The 22,036-nt window shown below is 35.8% G+C and overlaps 1 protein-coding gene across 3 annotated transcripts in view; it reads right to left on the reverse strand.

Annotated features, from left to right (window-relative positions):
• MCTP1 (multiple C2 and transmembrane domain containing 1) overlaps nt 1–22,036 on the reverse strand; it is a 216,858-nt gene that overhangs the window by 142,935 nt on the left and 51,887 nt on the right. For 2 of the 3 annotated variants that reach the window (XM_015653441.2, XM_033520479.1), the window contains exons 2-6: nt 20,304–20,418; nt 16,572–16,714; nt 13,761–13,840; nt 13,103–13,208; nt 5,352–5,390 (exon numbers count right to left, since the gene is read on the reverse strand). In XM_015653441.2, coding sequence (XP_015508927.1) covers nt 5,352–5,390; nt 13,103–13,208; nt 13,761–13,840; nt 16,572–16,714; nt 20,304–20,418 — 483 coding nt within the window. The remainder of the gene's footprint in view (nt 1–5,351; nt 5,391–13,102; nt 13,209–13,760; nt 13,841–16,571; nt 16,715–20,303; nt 20,419–22,036) is intronic. The other variant, XM_015653442.2, reaches the window with a different exon arrangement.

The following is a 22,036-nucleotide window of genomic DNA, read 5'->3' on the forward strand; positions in this document are numbered from 1 at the left end:
TATGCATTTTGCAATGCTTTTTCCATATTAGAAATGACACGAAGTATGGGCTTGTATAATTCATCAGCATTATAGACACTTGAGCTACAGAAATGCATTCAATGGGATCATGATGATTCCTTCTTATTTTTTTGCTCATTGTAACTAAGAAAGTTTTCTAAGTGGACCACTACTGGCAATTATTGCAATACAAAACAATGCTTTCCTTAACTTTTTATCAACTACATTTTAGATTTTAGGCTACTTTAATTCTAGGTGAAGCTACTAAAAATTTCTACAGTTGAGAAATTTACACTGCCCTACACCCTGAGTGTTCTAACTGTCTTGTTAAATCTGGTTTATAGAGTTTGTGCTAACAACCTGATACTTCTACTGTAGCGTAATGCTATTGTGGCATTAGAACATATGTAATAAGAGCTCATACTTTTGCATCATTTTATATATTTTTGTGGTTTTCTAAATTGAATAATTTGGCAATCTACTTAAGTGTACTTGCTGGATGGAGTTCAGGTGTAGTATGATGCAGACTGTGGCACTCACCGTGACCTGAATTTTCTGTAACAGGGTGAAAACACTTATACAGGGCAACAGTGTGTGGAAGCACTTTGCAGAGAGGCTGTGCCAACATAGACCTAACCACTTCTGTTCTTTGTCCCAGTAACTCCCCTTGAAAATTGCGGCTGCAATATGTGAAAGTCAACAGGTCTTCTGATGATCCTGTTATTCTCTGGGATAATCAATGTTACCACAGTCCTGAAGCTGACATGGACCTGATACACAAAAAGACAGTGGCAACCAATACTTGATGGAAACTCCCCATGCTTTAGGAAATGTAGGCAAGAAACCCCCATGACAAAATGCCACTCTGCTGTTCTTGTTATTAGTTGGATCAGCTGCTATCACTCATATACAATTAATGCAAATACAAGTCTCACCAAATATTTGCATCATTTTTATGATTAGGTGTCTACCAAACAGGCTTATTTATTCTGACTGGTTTTTACGTCTATTCCATTATTTAGCAGCTTTCCTTCAAGCACTATTTAGAGCGGCTAAATTGACATCTAGAACCCCATGGCTTACAAAACACAAGTGTTTTTCTCAGTCTTAAAAATCTTCAAAGAACTTAAAATGCAGTAATTCTACCATGTATTCTGAAATTCCTGAGAGTTTTGGCTCAGAGATTCTGGCTGAAAAATTGAACCAACTGTAAATTCCTTCATTTAAGAACTATCATACAACTCTATGCTTATGTTTGTCCTTGCAATACTTATACTATGATTTGCTACTTCTAATTTTATTGTCTTCTCAAGAGGCATCTCATTCCAGTGGAAAAGCATTTTGTTTCAATTTTAAAACAGAAAAAATGCTTTTGACATGAGGAAAATGCGAATCAGGAGCCACAGAAATGAAGTATTTTGAGCTGGGCATAAAATTATCAGTTTTTAAGGCTATAGGTTTTGGCACTTTAGTTTGTGCAACTGGGGCACACATACTTTTGGAAAAGCTTTTAAAAGAAATTTTTAAAAAAGTCATCAGTTTGGAACTGAAAGAGACTCATTGATCAATTCATTCTTGTTTAAAATGTTCATAAATTCTATTTTTCAGTTTATAAGTATGTGCAAAAGTTTCTAAAGCCGAATTAAAGTAAATATAGTTACACAAATGCAAAGAAAAAAAAACTTTAATTCATTTGCTTTAGGCAAAATTAATTTATCCCCAATTTCAACCAATGCAAAGTAGCTTCTCAGCTGTGACTGAGGGGGCCCATGCAAATCTCATGGAGTTCAACAAGGAAAAATGCAATGTTGTACACCTTTGTCAGGGCTAAGGCAAGCACAAATTCAGGCTGGGCAGGGAATGGAATGAGAGCAGCCCTGAGGAGGTGGTCTTAGGGGGTGTTGTGGATAAGCAGCTCAACATGATCTTCTCACATTCTTCTTCTCATGACCAGGACACGGATGACCCTCTGGACTGCACTGAGGGAAGTGTGGTCAGCAGGTCTAAGGAGATGATTCTCATCCTGTAATCTGTTCTCCCCTGTTGTGACCCCAGGTGAAGTACTGCATCCAAGCTCTGAGATTCTCAATATAAGGACATGGACCTATTGGATGGGTCCAGAGGCAGCCACAAATCTGCTCAGAGGGTTGGAGCATCCACCCTATAAAAACAGACTGTGAGAGTTGGGGTTGTTCAGCATGGAGAAGCATCCAGAGAAACCTTAGAGTCCTTTCCAGTACCCAAAGGGGCTACAAGAGAGCTGAAGAGACACATTTAACAAGGGGATGGAGTGAAGGCACAAGGATGAATGGCTTCAAACTGACAAGAAGGTAGCTTGAGACTGAGTATTAGGAGGAGATTTTTTGAGTGTGAAGGTGGTGAGGCACTGGAACAGGTTGTGCAGAAAAGCTGTGGATGCCCCATTCCTGGAAGTGTACCAGGCCATATTGGCTTGGTCTAATGGGATGTGTCCCTGCAACGGGGTTGAACAAGATGGTCTTTAAGGTCCATTCAAACCCAAACCACACTGTGATTCTACGACTTTGGGATGACAAAGTATTTTTAATCTCAGTTTATACAAAACCTGTTGCAAAACATACTAATTTGTCTTCATTCCTGGGAAGAATTAGCATTTGGTTCTAACTGATCCATGTCACTCTGAAAAAATCATCACATATTAATAGTAAAAATTAAAGAGTATTGTTATATTTTGCAACTTACTAGTGGTCTCAGTTCTAAACTACCACTGATGATATTAAACAGAAGAGAGCATATAAGAGAAGAAAAGGCGACATTATCTTTTTCTCCAGGTTTTGCTGGGATAATGTTACTTGAGAGGGCATAGCAGATAAATCTTACATATATTTTTCCCTAATATGTTGGCTAAAACTGCTAAACCACTTGTTTAATCAATTTGTTCTTAAAGCATTTTGAAAGTTTTCCTGGTGTTTTCTTAATACATCATTCATATAAGAAGTTTAACATGGGGTCTGTTCATGTTCAAACTCAATTTAATAGCAATTCTCCCACAGATGTGGAAACAGAAAAAGAAGACACTTATTCAGAAGAAAACAATTTTCAGTGAAACTGATGCTTCTGATAGAGCTCTCTCTCATATGCTTTAGCTAAAAGGCATTGCCTTCACTGCAATAGCTTTGTTTAAATAGTTGTAGTCACACAGGAAAACATGAGCTAGACATGCAGTTCAAGAACACAATCAACATCACGGTGTTTAGGTGTAGCATTGCTACACTTTAATTTCAAGCTACCTATGTTACAAAAAAGGTAGGCTTCAAGGAAAAACTTCAAAAAGTAAAGAACAGTGCATAACATGTAAAAACAAATTATCAGACGGGTACATAAAGTCTCTAGATATATACAGAATTAAATTTAGGAAATTTTATAATTTCCTAAAAATTAAAAATATTTTAATAAAAATATATACGTATCTTTTAAAAATTCTTATATTCTGCCTTTTTCTCAGCTTTCAGAAGCATAATACAAACTTCCTGAAGAAGGATGATCTCAAAAATGGCACTTTCTCTATTCCCTAATAGGGTTACGCATCTACTTTTAGACTTTTGTTTTAATCTGCAAATGAAATAAGAGTCTTATTTAATATTTATCATCCTGCACCCCAGAGAACAGCAAGAATTTAGAATGAATTCTTTGTAAACAGAAGATTTTTTAAATTTGTTTTGCTGAGAGCAGATCAAAGATTTAGAATGTTGGAATAGACCCACAATGCAAATTATCTCCTTTGTTTTAACTGACATACTCCTGTATATAAATCATAAACACAGCAATGCATGTAAGATATTGTACATGCATTATACCTCTAGGTTAAAATATTACTCCAGCTAAGAAAACCATATTAAAAAGGCAATGTTTAAACCATACATTCACTTTTTGCTGAATATTCTGATATGGCAGGTTGCAAAAATGCCAACTACTGAATGAAATGTTATCCAACCAATGTAACAAAGCAGAACAGGGATAAATAATTCACTTGAATATCTTTAAAGAATTCCCAACTCTCACTCTGTATTGTTCATTCAGGATTATCAAGCTCACAGTTTTGTCAGTTTGCAATGGGGACAATCTGCTACCTAATATAGTCAGCACATTAGGAGTTAACATGTCACTTTCATCATGCAGTTCTACCCCTCAACATTCTCCCAGTTCTCCCCTATCTCTTCAGTCTGAGCATCTTAGATATTTCAGAAGTTACAAGAACCACATAACAATCAAAAAACTACATAGCATCACTTCACATATGAAGTGTCAGCTTCATAAACTTCATGAAGGAAATAGATTACTGTCCTGCATCCCAGAAGCAGACTGTGAAAAACCCATCCACAACCCCAGAATTATAAACACTGCTCTCTTTTGTTTTAACGTTAAAAATACAAATAGACCTAAAAAAGTGCAAATCTTTGTCAAATGAGCACTTTATTAATAGGAGGAGGTTTATTAATAACCTCCCTTTCAAAGTTGTACCTGAATATGCTAGAAGAGTAAATAATAAAAGTGAATCACCCCACATAGCTTTTTTTTTTTTTTCTCATTTTAACACCTTTAAATGGTAACTTCTTTAGGCCTCACTAGCTCAAGTCTCTGAAAAATTTTAATTCGCTTGCTTTACGCACTAAATACACTCTTTTTAACAATACAGAGAGAAGAAAAAATGTAAAAATTGGTTGTATTCCACTATAGTCAAACTCTCAGTCTTTCTTTTGTGGAAAACAGCATACACTTCTCCTTTTTTATCACCTCCATAACTCCTAAGACCGGAAAAGCCTGGAGAGCTCTAAAGAGCTCTATAAAGTGGAGTCCATTATGCTCTTGTAAAGCTTGGCCATGACTGTCAGCTGTGCCCAACCAGTGACAGGGGAAATCTGTTTCAAGAATCTTCACTGTGAAAACTTTGCACACAAGAACTCGAATCAGTAAGATAAGTAAGTAACAGGAAAATTAATTCTTTGTTCATATTAACAAAGGTAATTTTTTTACACTTTAGAAATTAAAGGTTATAGGAAAGGAATTGGGACATTGGCCACTTATAAGAAGTTACTAGATGAATTCAAGATAGGTTTAAGTGCTTTAACAAAGCTGAAAGGTTTTGTGATTACATTAAAAGCTGAACTGTATCATGATATTTATCTAATGAAACAAAAAACACTGTCATTGAAACACATTTGGAAGGGCAATAAATCCTGTGCCAGAAGTTTCCAGTCATATGGGGAAATACATATTTATGCTTGGCAGCAAATCATTGTTGTTCTAATAAAACACCCCAAACAAATAAACACCAAAAGCTAGAAATCAAATGCTAAAATTTACAAAGTTACCTTACTTGATCTTTTCCAACTCTTCCTCATTAGCATTGTCTGAAAATAAAATAGAGCATTTTTATTACCTTTTCTCTGCAATACTGAAAGGGAGGCCAACAATCTCAAACAAGGCAATTCACATTTAACCACCACAAGTCAAGGAGCAACATGTACACTCCAGCAACAGATCCACACAAGACTGAAATAAATCCAGACAAGTAGCAGCCCTATAAACACCCAGGCATACTTTTCTGGGCAGTGAGTGTCTCATTTCTGGAGACAATGCATTGCGCAAACTTGTAAGAAAGAAAAGACAGAAAGAACTAGATTTAAAAATGAAAAGAAATAAATGTGCCATTATGGATATTGACTTCAATTCTGAATGATATTTGAATATTTATTTATTTATTTATTATTTCTTAATAATAAGTACTTCAGTTTTTTTGAATATTACTGTTTTACTCACAGGTGTAGCCACAAAAGAGAAAATCTGCTTGAGATTCCTTTGGTGACATGAATAGATTAAAAAATCCTTAAGGTTATCACTGCTCATTCATTTCACAGCAGTAAAAACAGTTCTTTGGTTTGATAATTACATACATGAAATAGAAAAAGAAGTTGTATCTTCACTGTTTTAAAAAGCCAGATTTTCCTGTCCCATTACATAAACAATCTGTAAAACCTTGCCACTGCTAGGAGCCAAAGTATCCAACAGATTCCAAATCATTAAATAAAATAAACATTCTGGTCAAGTAGGTTGTGGAAAGTTTATCTATGAACACACTGTTGCTTAAACCATTTCTATGGAATGCAAATAAATCAGTTTATACAACTTAGTAAGATTTATTAGATTGTTATTTACACTGAGAAGGAATAAATCAAAGGGCATTCATTTCTATTTAAACTTTTTCTGTGAAAAACAAACATTATTTTAATCTTTTATTAACTATTTCAAAAATACTTGCTTTTTCAGATAATGGAAATAAATTTTGAAATGAAATATTTTTCTTGCTAAAAAATTAAATTACATTTTGGCAAAAAAATTAAAACGAGAGAAAATATGTGGGGGTTTTGTTTCTGAAATATCCAGAAGTTTTTCAATTAGACATAGTTTTTACTGAGAAGAAAAATAACTAGCCACTGAGGAAACGTCTTAATTGCTATGGACAGCTAAGCCTAAGCACTCAGCAGAAAGTTAATAATAACTGTAGCACTGTGGCTTTGGAAAAGTTTCATGAAAATGTTTCATTAATCTCGAGATGTAATTTAACTAATTTTTTCTAGGAAAAGCACTTAAAAATAAACAGCTTGAGGCCCTGAAGCAGGCCCTGAAGAAAATCTGAGTTCCTGGGTCCTGTCCAACACAGCACAGCTCCTCCCTTCCTTGTCATTTCTGAATCCTAGGTCAGAGGACAAACTCAGCTTCACTGTGCTTCAGACCAGGCTGTGAGCAAGGAACAAAGAAAATCCTGACAGCTGAATTAACTATACAGGCTTAAATTAGATGCTAGGAAGAAATTCTTCACCATGAGGGTGGCAAGGCATTGGAATTTGTCACCCAGGGAAGTTGTGGCTGCCCCATTCCTGCAAGTTTTCCAGGCCAGGATGGATGGGGCCCTGGGCAATGTTATCTAGTGGAGATGGTTGAGTGGAACTAGATGATCTTTAAGGGCCCTTCCAAACCAAACTACTCATGACTCTCTCTGACGAGTTCAGTTTGAGTAGTAGCTACAGAAAGGTGTGACCACCCTTATTGAGTGCATTGGCTTCATCATTATCAGCTAAAGCAGATAAGCTGAAGTCATAACAACCATCCTTAAAAGCCAATAAAAAATATATAAATATAGCATAAAGCAGATCAGAATGAATGATCTACATGGAGCTTTTTAATCTGAAAATATTCCATGCCCTGAGTGTATCAATGGAGTTTTTCTAAATGATATTAATGTCCCTCTGGCAATCAATCAATCAATAAATAAATAAATAATGCATAATATGATTTCACACAGCAAGCAAACTGACAGCACAATAATATTAATAGTTTCATATGAAGAAAAAAAAAAAACTAAGCATCATTTGAGACAGATTATTTTAGGAAAAAAGCAATGTCTTGAACTTTAATCTCAATAAATAACAGTATCCAGGTGGAACTCTTATGTTTCCTTTCTTTCCATTTCCTTTGTTTGTTAGGTTGCTGGCAGTGATGAACAGCTGTCCCCAGTCTCTGCTGGTCCCAAGGCAACGCTTCTTATCAAGCTACCAACTTTGTCATTTCCTGTAGCTGAAAACTGCCTATTAAGGCTCAGGTAAGGAACAGCTGTGGTAGTGAAGACATGCAGCATGTGGGTGACATGCAGCTCTGAAGAACTTGCCTACCGCAGGTTTTCCAGTGATGGAATATGTGAACTGAATGCTGATGGGAAAATAGTCAGAAAATCTCACATGCATTGTGGAACCCATGACTACAACACCAAACAGAATCCACAGGAAGCCCGCACACATGCACGAAATCACAAAGAGCACACTAGCACACGCAGCACCACATGTATCCAAAAATTAATAAACACTGTCAGAATTAAAGTAACAAGACAAGCTTTGTTGGAGCAGGTCTAAGAAAAAAAATCAAGCAATTGCTACTTTTGGTTTCTTTTAAGCTGGTCATCAAAAAGAGAAATTAATGAAAAATACAGAAAGTAAATCATAACCACATTATTTTTTATGACTAGACTTAAAATTCACAAGTCTTTCAATAGAGCTCACAGGCTTTCACATTATTATATACACATACTTCTCTCATATTTATTTATTTAACATCTTTGCAGTTTACACTGGTTTCCTAATCTGTCTGTCCTCTCAAAGCAGTAAAATTGAAATGCTGCATTAATGTCAAGGACTAGTACTTCTAAACAGAACAAAGCAAACACAAATTAATTGTTGGAACTAGTGCTACTGCAACTTTCTGCATTTGGCTGAAAACAGATTAAACTTTCCTTGAATACTAAAACCTTTCTAATTTTTATAGCCATATAAAAATAATTTATTAATCAATTTTGATTCACAATTTATGACTGTTCATAAATCACAACAAATCAATTGCCTTCACACGTCAAAAAACAAACAAAAAGGACTTCCAATAACTTAAGGTATGCTATGGTTCTATTCAAGTACATAGTTTGAATGAGACTATGAAGATTATTACTTTAAATGTTCACATTTTTATGCCTTTAGGACAAGCACCAGGTAGTAAATGGCAATGATACAAACTAGATTTTCTAGAAATTTTGATTTATCTGCCCATACTCTTGAATAGTATTGAATAGTATTGAATATACTCAAGAAGTGCAGGCTATTTCTGTATTTTCTTCAAATAAAATGTACCACAAAAATCAATTTCAATCCTTGAAATAAGGATTTCAGTTCTTATTTCTGAAACTGGTTTACTGAATCTATATATGATTGAAATTAGGTCCAAAATCCTCCAATGATGCAACCCCTGAAACAACACAATTGTAAACCACTGTTTTTCACAGTCCATCAGGACTCAAAAATAAATACTCCTCTTTCCTAGTCAGTGTAATATAGTTTTACATACAGTTATATGAACCTATATTTACATTAATATTCTTAATTGATATCTGAATCCCAAAATGTAATGCTTTGATTTGAGGAAATGGGGCTTTTCAGCTATAACTCTCAAGATCGTCTCATCAGTCAGTACACATAAAATCTTAATGTCATCAGAATTTTTTCAGAAAGATAAGGAAGAAAATGCACCTGTGTGGACCAAATATCACTATCATTTCTTTTCACACCTCAAGTCTTCATCCAAAACAGAACAATCTATTACTGTGTCAAACTAGCCGCTTGTTTTTTAAATCATTTGCAATAATAGCTCTCTCACAGACAGGTGGCAGTATACAACTAGGCCTCCGAATTTGTCCCATTTAATTTCAAATTTGCACTTGGAGTATCTTACCCTCCAGCAGCAACAATATTTATTAGGCAGTGTGACAGGATTTTTCCTGTAACATACAGCTGTGTTATTTTGAAACAGCAATAAAATGCCTTGTGAGACCTGTCCTCCAACAACATATCCTTAAAAGACCTTTCTTTTACCTGCACATTAATGGATGACCTCCAAAACAGCCTCACTGCAGTTCAGGCAGTGCAAGGATTTCTTTGGAAAGTATAATCCACATCAAAAAGTTACCAAACAACACATCACAAACAGCAAGTCTTGTTTAAAAGGGCTCAATTTGAAATATGGCCAGAGACCTGCCCAAATATACCATGTAGTCTCTGTGGCCACATGGGAAAGCAAACACTTCTTCTTTTGAAGTTATTCTATTTTTTTATTTCCCTCATGATCTTAATAAACACTCTAATTTTAAACATATGGAATTATAGTACCAGCAATTTAAGTGATTCCAGGAAATTTCCATAATTTTCAGCTTTACAATTAAACCATTTAACACCATTTACGTGCAACAACATGCAAGCCATGTATAGTGGTAAAATATTACCCTAATTACATTATTACATGCAACTCTTAATTGCAGGCCATGTAAGAGTTATCATCAGAGCAAAGTAAAACCTATTCAGGAGAAAATTCATTTTAGAAATGTACACAATGTAGGGATATTGAACCAACAGGATTTAAGTAAATTTGCAATGACATGAAAAAACTGCACACAATGTGAAGACACAATGTATCTGTGTCTTCTATGCATCAGTCACTAATGCATACTTAAAAGTGCTCAGGTTTTTATCTATATATTTCAAGTACATACAAATCATTACCTGTTTAGAGATATCCAAGTAGAGAGGGAGCATCAATCTTTCAAACAGCAGACTACACAGACTGGGAATGTAGGAGTTGCTTTTATTGCAGCTTTATATGTTGTATATTTTCAAGAGTGGACAAGAACCAGTCTTGAGCCTCTAACATAACATTTGAAACTTTATTGACCTCAGTATTTTTCATTTCAATAAAAATATCCTCATTGTTACAAAACCTTTCAAAAATAGCCAAAGATGACAGGTCAACTAAAGTGATAAATTTGGTAATATACCTGCTCCTTAAAGAGTAAATAAAATCTAATAAATAAGTAAGTACCAGTAGTAACTGAAAAAATCTAATTGAGTCTAGAACTATTAAAGCCCTAACACATTAAACATACAGCAATTCCACATTAATTCTGTAGGTCATCTTCTCTGTATTGTGACACAAATTCTCTCATTTTATTGCAATTCTTCCAGAACTGCTCTGGGATCCATATCTTGGGAAGACTGCTTTCCAGTAATAAATATTAAGCTTCAGATTAGGCATCTGATTCTTAATTGGAATCTTGGCCATTTTCAGACTGGAGTTCCATTATAACAGTTTAAAAGGGAAGAACATTTGGTGATGTGAGTTAAATTTAAAAAAGCCAATAATGAAATGCGTAGTAATACAAACTCAATTCTCCATCCTATTACAACCAGTCATTGGATATTAAAAAAGTTGCTAACCAGCAACTCTGTAGTCTCCCAATAATTTCAACATTCAGTTGCTAATTTACGAACTTCCACATGAAATACATGTTACACTGTAGTGTCTTGATTTCACTTTCTCACCTCTTAATTTCCTGGAGCACTCAGTACAACAGCAGACAACACGGGGCAGCATATTAGCTACCCTCTCTGAATGATGAAGAAAGGAAACAAATGTGCTGTACACAAAAAATACAATGTTTCTGGGCCACATGACTTAGAATTATGACAGGATAGTGCCAAAGCAACTTGGAAAAACAGGACAAATTCTACCTGACCCAGAAATCCTGGTCTTACCCAAATGCAAAAAAAATCCAAACCTGAATTAATTTCTTAATTTAAGTAACAAAGACTCTTGTGACGTAAATTTGCAAGACAGAATTCTGAGTCGCATGGAAAAACATATTGCTATAAAAAAAAATAAAAAAAGAAAAATACACACTGCTTATGTAAGCCAGAGGCACATTACTACCACCATATTCCATTATTTTTATTAAGTGCTAGCAGAACCTCACGAGGAAAATTAACAGAGATAAAATTATTTTCAAAATTCTACATCTTTGCATTACTACATACCAGAGACCTCGTTCCAGTTGGCTTACTAGGCTATTTAATATTGCTTGGGAAAAAAATGTAAATTGAACACTAGTAGAATCTGCCAGTACTCCGCAGGTGCATATACAACAGCATGTCTCACACTGTAGCATATGGAAACATATGTGTTCTTATAAAAAGCATGCAGCTGACCATATCCATGGACATATTCATCAGAATAATGCTTTTTCTTGGCCTCTGCTGCTACCTGTCCCTGAATAGGCAAATAGGTTCATTGTTAATGGATCCGTTGGGGTGGATTAAACCAAAACTATAAATAAGCAATAGAAGCAAAAAAAAAATATTAATATTCGAGTAAGTGCTTTAAAACCGTAACTGGAAAAAAAAAAGAAAAAAAGAAAAAGAAATAAAAAAGGAGTAACAGATTGGAAAAGGGGTGTATAGCTGTCTTGGAGAGCATAATCATCTTAAGAGGAGAAAATTCAAAAGAGAAAAAGAAAATTAAAGGGACAATAGAAGAGAGAGAAAGATACCACCACCTGTGGCTTCTGTGACCCATGGGTGATCACGAATCATGGTTGTGATGTACAGTCCTGGTCCATCATAGGTGGAGGCCCACAAAAATTGGGGGGTTTTGACCCTGGCTCTTCTGGTAAATAAATGCCCCAATATCTCCTAGATGAGTTCTGGGCATGGAGAACAGTATTCTTCCTGGAAGATTCTGGAAATCTGGCTGTGTTGAAGCAGCAGGGGAGGGTTGAGTGCAAGTGTCTCAGGGTTGTGTTCAAGCGCCTGGGCAAAGTTTGGGAGTAAACTTTCTCAGTTTTGTAGTTGTAGTTAGTGGGTGAAATGGTGTGGGAAAGAGACTGGCATAAAAAAATCCAACAAAACACTGCGCTGCTTCCACAGGTTCCATTGCTTAAAGGTGCTTTTTCCTTTCATTTGAAAACAGCTTGTTTATGGCAAAATTCAGCTGCACAGTCCAAATTCTTCCCTACAGTCTGTCTGAGGCCAAAGGAATCCGTATTATTTTACAACCTCTCATACTGAGAATCACCTCTTCTATTCTTGCCATTGTTCTACTGCTCAAGTCAAAAGTCACAAAAGCTAATAAAATATAATAGAATGAGTTCACAACTAAGAGTATCTAGAAACCTGGAAACTATCTTCACTTATCACTATGCAGCTCAGAAAAGTAAGCCTAATTAAGGAATTACAATAAACTTAAAAAAATCATACAATTTTGTAATTGAAATGTAAATTCAAAAAATTAAAAACCATCAAATAATCCTTTAACATTAGTTACTAAAAAGCAGAAACACTACCTTTTTCAACTTTATTTTCTACATGGAATAGGATTCAAATATTTTTATATAGAAATAGCAGACTAGGTCCAAAATTCTTTAACCAATGATGTTTACTGATGTTTCTCCACATTAATCAGCACCATTCACCTTCAACTGACTTTACCTGATCCATCTGAATCCCCTATTTACTAACTATATAAGGGAGGCTTCAACTCAGGTGAAATATGCTATACTATACCAGAAACACTGTTCAGTGTTATCTTAAGAATTAGAAAAGTCAAATTAACCTCATAATTTGAGATTTGTTCTTGTGCTTTATATCATCCAACAGAGACCAATCACAGGAGTGATGACATTTACAAAAGTCAAAATTACCGCTTCTCGCTGATCTCCAGGAGCCAACAGAACAGACAGGAAGATACTTCCCAGATCATGGTCAGGGTAATGAGTATCCTTCAGACTCAAGGTAACATCTGTTTGCCTAGGAGACAAAATCAATGCACTTACTAGGTCTTCAGACTCTCAGATAATGAAATTTCCCAATCATAATTGAAGGCATCTGATTTAATATGAACCTACTTATAAAACATTGGCACAAATTTGCCCCGTTTCTACTTTTAAGTATTTCTGCTGAATGCTCATAAAAAATACTAAATATTTTTACTCTGTATTAACTACTGTATTACATGTACTGAAGTAATTAAATCAAAAATACAACATTAATGGAGTAGAAAACAGAAAAATATTCAAACATTAGGGGGTAATGCTGTGAATAAAACTAATACGAAAACAAGATTAAAGTGGTTATAAAACAAACCCCTCCATAAACACTACGAAAATGTGCATAATCAGCTAATAAATTAACATTCATCATATAATAATTTCTTAAACATAAGTGGTTTTCTTTGGTTAGATTTATGCTGTGCAGGTTTATATAACTATTTTCTAGAATACTGTTTTACCTTCAACTCCACAAGCATGGTTTTAGCAGATAAATATATATGAAAATTCCATAGGCTTGTTTGTGCCATACCTGTTTAATTCCAATGACGTGAGATCCAAAAATGCCGAACCAATGAAGTCATCTTGAAGTCCAAAGTCATAATCAAATACCTATGACACACAAGAGCAGTTCTTAGTACTAGAAATCTTTCTTTCTTAAGAGCTTTTCTGACTATGAATTATTCTGGAAACTCTTTTTTGGAGTTGTAGTGTCATGTCTCTCACTTGCTGAATCAGGACTTCCTAAAAGTAACCTGAAATTTTCTGGCCAGAAAATCAAGTCTGAAACTGCTTGTTTATAAGTCAGACTGCATAATATAGAGACAGTGGTCAATACTACTAGTAGACTACACATGTGAACAACAGCAATTTTATAAAAATGAAAGAAATATTTTTATAAACACAGACATTGAAAGGAGGAAGATGACAACAATAAATAAAGTTAAGCAGAATCACTGATTTCCTATACACTGATTCCTTTATGAATCCTGCAAAGTGGAAGAAGAAGGGCAGGATATGTTTATGGAAACTGTTTTCACTTATATTATAACACTTGCATCAGTGTTTGAAATAATATAATTGTACATTTTGGAGGTTATGCGGCTTTCTAGGGTTAGAAACATTACAATCTAAGATTAAAACTGAACGAATATGTGTAAGAAAACAATGACAGTTAATACTCTGCTATGAGGAATCTGCCTCCTAATTTGGTACCTAAAAGAGAAAGTAACTTGATAAATTTACTGGCATCAAAACAGGAACCTGGCCAGTATATCAGATTGTACTATTTGAGATGGGTTATGACTTCCTAAGAATGAAGAAAGAATAGCAAATAATCTGGGGGCAGCTATTGCAGGGAAACAAACAAAAAAAAATGGACAGCAACGAAGAAAAGTTGCAACATAAATGCAAAAATTAAAAAGGGAAAAGATCAATTATCAAAATCAGCTTTTAAGGTAAATTAACCTTTTTTGGGGTAAACAGATTTTCTGAGGACTATAACATATCTTCAGCTAGGTAAGAGTGAGACTTGAGAACACCTTACAAGGAGAAAGGAGAAAACTGAGTATATGACAGGACTAGGTTCAAGGTCTTCAACTCTAATGTAAGTACTTCTACTATTGTACATCAGAAACTCTTCCAGGGGGCAAAACAGTTCATCTTCTACAAATACCTTAATATGGTCAGGGTTAAGACAGTAGTAATAGAAATCCCATGGCCTAAAGGCTACAGCACAGCTGCACTCATGATACAAGTATGTGAGCACAAGTCTCTCACATGCATTGATCTACCTGCATGCATTGATCTACCCTTGCATTTTCTACATCTGTTAGTCATTCCAACGGGAAAAGAAAACAAATGGTGAAATCTCAGTTCATGGTGCAAAGTCAAAATTGTTTTCTCCCCTCTCTCCCTCTACAAATCACCAAGGTAAAAATACCAAGTACTTTCAGCTGACTTAGTAAAATTCAATCATGTCTTAAAATATCTGAATGAGCTGTAAAACCTAAAATACTTCAGAGAGTGTGTTCAGAATACAGCCATGATAGACATACCACTTGACACACTTTTCCTAGGGGAAAAAAATACACATCCTACTGCAGATCTGGTATTTAGCATAAATCCTAAAACAGGTGACTATATTGCAAGTCTTTGCATCTTCCTCTCTCCTTCACCTCTTCATTCATTATGAGTTATTAAACATAATAAAAACAGGAAAATGCCATTTGAGGATTTTAATTAGCTTTTAAGGTTTTCTAGTATTGATATACTTTCTCTGAATAGCATGAAACACAGTACTGAATAATATTTAAAGGATGTTTAAGTGGTATTGCTCTACTAAAAAAAAAAATCTGTAATTTGACATTTCAGTTAAAAATTCTGTCATGAATTTTAGATTAAGACTGATACTGATCTAAAACATCATGTAATTTCAGATCATCTTAAGAGAATTATAACGGTAAGCCAAGTTTCCATACATATGGAATATACAAGTATTTTCAAAGTATGCATGTTTTATTTTGAATCCTAAAACTACAGTTTTTCCAAATAGATTTTTGGAACATTATTTTTATCTACTTTGTTTTACACAACTAAGAATCACTTTTGCATATAGATCATCATAGACTACAAGGGCCAGAAAAGCATCTTTCTCTTCTGTGTGTATAAAACAATCATCACAGTTTTTCTAGTTTCCATTCCAATACTGACATCTAAGAAATATTAGTGGCACTGCTGCTTATCAGTCATAACATTAGTGGCCACTTTCTGATCTAAACTCAAGCAATCTGTTATTTCAGAATAATTCAACACAAAAAAATCATCCTCACCTGTGATTTACTAGGGAGAGCTACAGTGTAAAAATTTAAGAGCAGAAAATGGTATGAAACACAGAAGCAAACTCACTGTGTTCCATACAAACAGAAAAATTAAAAAAACTTAGAAGAATCAGGCAGACATCTCAATAAATTCTCAAAAACTGACCTCAGCAGTGAATTGCTTTTAATGGGACAGACCATGCTACATATCATAACTATGCAATGATATTTCCATAAATAAAGTGGATCATGAAATGCAGTTTACTTTGTCTCTTCTTCTGCTAAGATCACATTAAAGAAATATAAAATTATGACCTGAAGTAAAGAGAGGCCTGTATTTGCCACTTTAAAAATGCTGATATCATCATTCTTCAAACAAAACTTAAATAATTTTCACTTTAAATAGTCTCTATTCTTCGCTATTGTACAATGAATCTTTCAGTGTACAGAAAATCACAAATCCTGAATTCTTCCAATAATTCTTCAGTTGTAACTTATCAGACATATATAAGCTGGTGTCTTACCTTTATATACAATGGTTCTCTTAGGTTATCTATAAGAATGTTAGCTTTTTCTTCCCAGACAGGGTTGAGGTTCTTGTGTACTGTTTTACTTCTAAATACTTCTTTTCCTCCAAGTTTGAACTTGACATATGGATCACTTGTTCCTGGCAAAGACACATATATACTGCTAATTCTATCTTTATAATACACTAAGGAAATTGAGACTAAATTTCTTTAAACAGAACTAAATGTAATGTCTACAGATAGTCAAATTCACAACAGCATCAGATGAAAATAATTCCTTATTGTCACAATCTATTACTTTCCAGGGTGTCAATACTCAGTTAATTGAGTCAGTTAACATCAAATGAGTGCTTGCATCACTTTCTGTTGTTTGCAATCCATTCTCAAAGTCACACATGAAAGACTGGAAGTATTGTTTTTAGTTAACAGAATTAACTCGTTAATGCAAGTTAACAGAGTTAACTTGTCCTTATTAGGGCTCCTATTTTATCTTAATGCAACAACAAAAATTAGATTATAAAGTTAAAATTACTCCTGAAAAATACTAACTTAATTATGTTGTGCCTTTGAAAAGGCACATACTCCACTGACACCTCTAGTGTAAGTCTTCAATGACTTCATTGTGTTCAGGCTTTTCTTTTGCATATAGACTCACTTCCTACAGCACACATGACGAGAAAATTAACTCTAAAGTCTGACCACAATGTCCTCAACACGCCTCCTGCAGCAATCACCTACTCACTACAGAGCACTGGACAAAGCCTCTTGAAACAACTGAGTAAAAATTAATTGTCATCAGAAAACAACTCTAACAGGTATAAGAAAAATGTTAAATATGACACATGAATGCCACATGTGTGGGACATGTATGTGGAAGTACCAGAAGAACTGAACCACCTGTGAAAGAAGCAGTCTTGGTGGGGCACAGAGACTTGCAGTCATCAAGGAGTGCACATGAGCCTAATTCATCAAAAACTATCTTAAACAGCAATTCTAACTTGAGTAACAACTGTACCTCCTTAACAGTAGCAAAATTATAAGACAATATTTTTATTTTTTTTTCCCTAACTATTAGGGATTTTCAAGAGACCAGCAGATTTTAGAAGTTTGTGTTTGTATTCACTGGGAAATACATCCAAAAGAAATAGCTTCTCTTAAAATTGCAATATGCTCTTCTAAACGTAAATTAGAAGGGTTATGAGCAGCAGTCTTTGCATTATTTCATCCAGCCACAAGATGTCAGTACGCTTTACCTGAAGTTAATCTCTCCCCGTTTCAAAAAACTATAGCGGTGGAAAATTGTGGTCTCTCATGTTACAGTCATTTGCAACTGTAATTCCTGGCACAGAATTTCAGTGTTTTTTTCTAGCACAACTAAGTTGTTCTTTGGTTTTTCAAGTAGTGGTGATAATTTTGAAGTCAAAGATCAAGTATTTAAATTAATTCTATGTAACGTGAAGAATATTTTTAGTATGAACACTATGTTATGGTGTGCGCAGACCAGGCTCCATGGGACCACTCTACAACCTCAGGAATTCTGTTAGGCCTTGACCTTCATGCAGACAGTTTGTCAATGAAGCATCCCTTGACTGTACCAGGAACTTCTGCATGGTTAAGATGGGAGTGGCATTGAGTGGAAAGACAAGAAGAGAAAAATCAATCTTTTGCTGACAGCTTTAGAACATCTAAAAGAAGAGAACCGATTCTAGCTCATGAATTGGAAGGGTTGATTGAGAGGACTGTAAACTAGGTTTGGAGGGAGAAGGGGGTAAGACCAGGTTCACTAAAGATGAGCCAGAGGGCAGCATGCCGGTGCCAGGGTTGAACTTGATAACACAGCTAAAGCAGATGACCCCAGCAGGGGTAACAAACAGAAAGAACTGGAGGCCATTCTGCAGTGGAAAAGCTGTGACACAAGTCACCATTACAGAAACACAGTAGAATGACTTGACTGGAGTGCTGCATGGATGTATAGAAGCTCTTCAGAAGGGTCAGGCAAGGAAGAAGAGGTGGAAGGGTAGCTCTGTACACTAAGGAGTGTTTCAGTTCAAGGACAGTGATGGTAAGTTTGGGTGCTTGTGGGTGAGATTCAGGGAAAAGGACAATAAGGCAGACATCCTGGTGAGAGTCTCTTATAGACCACTCAACCCTCGTGAAGAGGTGGATGAAGCACGGGTGGCTAGCTGACATTTCACAATTGCCCGTTCTTGCTCTTGTGGCAGATTTCAATTGGCTGAATGTCTGCTGCATACTCAACATGGCAGAGAGGAGACAGTCTAGGAGATTCTTGGAGTGTGTGGAATTTCCTGCCACAGCTGGTAAGAGAGCCTACCAGGGCTGAGATTCCACTAGACCTGCTATTTGTGGATAGAGAAGGGATTGGTGAGAGTTGTGTTGGTCAGAATCTTGGCTGCCCATCTTGGGCACAGTGATCCAGTTTTTAATTCTTGGTGAAGTAAGGAACAGGATCAACAAAACCTTTGCCTCTGGAGGGTGTACTTTGGCCTGTTCTGGAATTGGTTCAGCGACTTTGCTGGGAAATAAAGGGGTTCAGGAAGGCTGGTTTAAGGTTTAAGAAGAAAATCTTAGAGATGTGTAAGTGAAATGTCCCTATGTGCTGCAAGATGAGCTGTCAGGGAAGCCTCATCAACAGGAAACTTTTGCTGGAACTCGGGGGGGAAAAAAAGGGTGTTTATGACCTTTGGAAGAAAGGACAGACAACCAACAAACAGTAAAAGGATGTAATTAGGTCATGTAAAGAGAAAAATAAGAAAGAAAAAAGCTCTGCTACAACTCAGTCTGATCACTGCTGTAAAAGAAAATAAAAAGTGTTTTTATAAATATATTAACAACTAAAGGAGGGCCAAATAAAACCTCAATCCTTTTTTGAATGCAGAGGGCAACACTGTCACCAAGGATGAGAAAAAGGCTGAGGTACTTAATGCCTTCTTTGCCTTAGTTTGTAACAGTAAGACCAGTAAGACCAGTTATTCCCAGGGAAACCAGCCCTTGAGCTGGTAGACAGGGGTGGAGAGCAGAATAAACATCCTGTAATGCAAGAGGAATTAGCAGAGCCATTCTGACAGTCATAAGTCTATGGGACCAGATGTGATTTACCCAAGAGTACTGAGGGAGCTGGTGGAAGCGCTCACCAAGCTGCTCTCCATCATTTCTTTATCATCAGGTCCCAGAAGATCAGACATTAGCCAATATGCTGCCCATCCATAAGCAGGGGCTAGAAGGTGGATCCAGGGAACTACAGACCTGTCAGCCTGACCTCAGTGCCTGGGAAAGTTATGAATCAGATTCCCTTGAGTGTGATCATATACACATACAGGACAATCAAGGGAGCAGGCCCTAATCTCATTTCACGTCCAACCTGTTTGACCAACCTGATCTCATTTCATGACCAAGTAACCTGCCTGGTGGATGCTGGAAAGGCTGTGGATGTTTTGTACCCTGACTTCAGCACAGCCTTTGGCACTGTCTCCCACAACATTCTCCTGGAGAAGCTGGCAGCCCATAGCTTGGGAAGGTGCACTCTCCAGTGGGTTAAGAACTGGCTGGAAGGCTGGGCCCAGAGCATGTGACTGCGCGGTGTCACATCCAACTGGTGGCAAGTCACTAGTTATATTCTCCAGGGCATTTTAACTTTAATCTCACACATAAATTTACCCAATGAACATGCAAATTGCCCATCATTAAGCCAGTGTTCACCAGCTCACTTACCTCCACGGTCTCGTGCAGCTAGATTCTGTCCTCTTCTTAGAGTAACGTCCAACTGGTATATTCCAGGGTCCCCAGGTGGGAAATCTGCATTACTAGTTCCAAATGAACTTGTTCTCTGGGGAGGAAAAAAATAAAAATGCAATAGCTAATGTTACGAAACATTTCACGTAAGTTATATGTATACAACATCATCCTACTGAACTAAGAAAAGGCCACATCCCACTCCCCCACCTCAGAGCTACTACCCAACACCAAGGAATCAGCCCCATTTTGTCAGCATGACAACTACCAAGATTCCTTAAAAGAAAAAAAAAAAAAAAAGAAACAAAACAAACTGGTTGAAAAACCAACCCTTAGATATAAAGGGGTTAGAAACTGACAGTCTTTAAGGTTCCTTCCAACCCAAACTATTTAATGATTTTAAGAACTACAGTTTTAATTACATTCATATCTAGTCCTGGCCCACTGAAGCAAAATAAGTAAGAAAACCAGAAAGCTAGACCTTACAGCATTACTTGGACTAGTCATTACTAGTGTCCTCAAATCCCGTGTAGATTAGTTATAATGTATGCATTGAATAAATGTACATGAATTAAGATTTTGTGCTCTACTGCAGTACTTTGCAAGCAAAGCAGATTTTTTCCCACAGAGTTTTGGGGGAAGCTATGCCAGGAAAATAATCAGAAAGACATGAAATGCATCTGTAGTTCTGTTTGCCAGAGCAAACATCCTTATATTATTTATTTGTATAAAATGTGTCCTAAAAAAATACAATAAAAGAAGTTAGAATGCAAGGAACTCTCCAGAACCTCTGGAGTGCATGAACAATAAACATATTTCTGTCCAAAAGACAAAGTATTTACATTTCTTAGTATATAGAAGCTTTTGCAAAATAGTTTTTAACACATCTCTCTGTAAGCAGAATCCAATTACAGCACGTGATTGAAACACCATATTTAATTTTAAGACTAGAAAAATTAAATCAATTATAAATTCACAGTACATACAAGAACTTCATCTGTTACACACTTTGAACACTATATTTACATATGCTCATGCTAGGAAATAAATCTTTTAAGATTAGTGCTATTAATATTTTATTATGTGATTATGGTTTTTCTGCAAGAAAAAAAAATGCATGATAGAAATACTTCAGAACATGTACCAAGTGCTATACCATTTCACCAAGAGACAAGTTTTATCTCTTCCTACTAAACCCTTTCTTCTTTCCAAAGTAATACTAAAGCTAAAGCATGAAGGAAGACACAAAATAAAGGCATTTCAATATCTGGTTTATTCTTGTTGTTTCAAAGCCATAACTTCAAGCCTTAGCATATCAACCTTTGCTGCCGCACATAAAATGCTGGTCAAAACGCACACTGGCAAGCTCACTGGTGAAAGAAAGACAAAGAATATCTGGCAGCAAAAAAAAGCAAACAGAAGTGTTTCTATCAATTTGCTCCTCTTTCCATCTGCCTCCATATCCTGATTTTGGAGCAAAATAGTTTGCTGACATTTATTAATTTAAATCTAATATAAAATTTTACTTCTGCAGTACTTGCAGAGCCTAAGACAGTACAATAGTACAACAAAAGGGAAAATAAAACTAAGTTCTCCGTTTCTCCACTAAGATAACAAACCTGTAAGTTTCTTTCTTAAAAACAAAAAAAATGCAGTTTCCTTACCACCTTTCTCCCATGTCATTATCCTCTTTTTTTTTATCACAAATTAAA

The sequence above is a fragment of the Parus major genome, chromosome Z (genome assembly GCF_001522545.3).
Source record: "Parus major isolate Abel chromosome Z, Parus_major1.1, whole genome shotgun sequence".
Classification (NCBI taxonomy): domain Eukaryota; kingdom Metazoa; phylum Chordata; class Aves; order Passeriformes; family Paridae; genus Parus; species Parus major.